Source organism: Sinocyclocheilus grahami, unplaced genomic scaffold (assembly GCF_001515645.1).
Source record: "Sinocyclocheilus grahami isolate Dianchi unplaced genomic scaffold, SAMN03320097.WGS_v1.1 scaffold2985.1, whole genome shotgun sequence".
Lineage (NCBI taxonomy): Eukaryota > Metazoa > Chordata > Actinopteri > Cypriniformes > Cyprinidae > Sinocyclocheilus > Sinocyclocheilus grahami.
The window spans coordinates 16,909-17,558 of NW_015508158.1; the positions used below are offsets into that span (position 1 = coordinate 16,909).

Consider the following 650-nt stretch of genomic DNA (forward strand, 5'->3'; position numbering starts at 1 on the left):
AACAGCTCTAGGCGTAGGTGGGGGTTGTGGATTGGAAAACACAGCGCAACACAGGCCGAAGCATGCCACACATAACCCACATGAAGCGGAGTAACATGAAGTAACACAGATCTGAGGGGACACGCCCCTCACCCGTCCCTTAGCAACCACATGTTTATGATAAAAATAAACTAAAAAATTAAATTCATAGGACATGCAGTCTCAAGACAAAGGGGACAACTGTGCATCGTCATTATAAAGTTTTCTGCTATGTATGTGTGTGTGTGTGTGTGTCTGTGTACCTTCAGTATAGAGTTGTCCTGACGTGTGTTTTTGGTGTTGTATCCCTCCAATAGGCAGCGCCGTGTGGTGCTTCCTGAACCGGCAAACTCCGCCAAGTTTAAATCAGCAAACCCAAGCTGTGTGACACACACACCGTATCAGTGCCAGTGATCTGATAGAAAAAGTCTTCATAATCCACAGATAAACTGAGCTTACCTTTGCAAATGTCTTCCCACCTTTGAGCTCCTTCATAAAAGAAAAAAGAAAAAACTAAAATCTCACCCAATCCAACTACATTTGTACAGAAACAAACTGCTTAGAGCCCTATTTAACAATACGGATGTTCAGTGTTGGGGGTAACGCATTACAAGTAACACGAGTTACGTAAT

General features: G+C 43.2%; 1 protein-coding gene across 1 annotated transcript in view; it reads right to left on the minus strand.

Moving 5' to 3' along the window:
* The window catches only part of LOC107575893 (protein FAM102B-like), a 6,680-nt gene extending 6,109 nt beyond the window's left edge, over positions 1 to 571 (minus strand). The window contains exons 1-2 of the mRNA XM_016262209.1: positions 478 to 571; positions 282 to 398 (exon numbers count right to left, since the gene is read on the minus strand). Of these exons, the coding sequence (XP_016117695.1) occupies positions 282 to 398; positions 478 to 513 (153 nt within the window). The 5' untranslated portion in view covers positions 514 to 571. The remainder of the gene's footprint in view (positions 1 to 281; positions 399 to 477) is intronic.
* Positions 572 to 650: the final 79 nt, after the last annotated feature.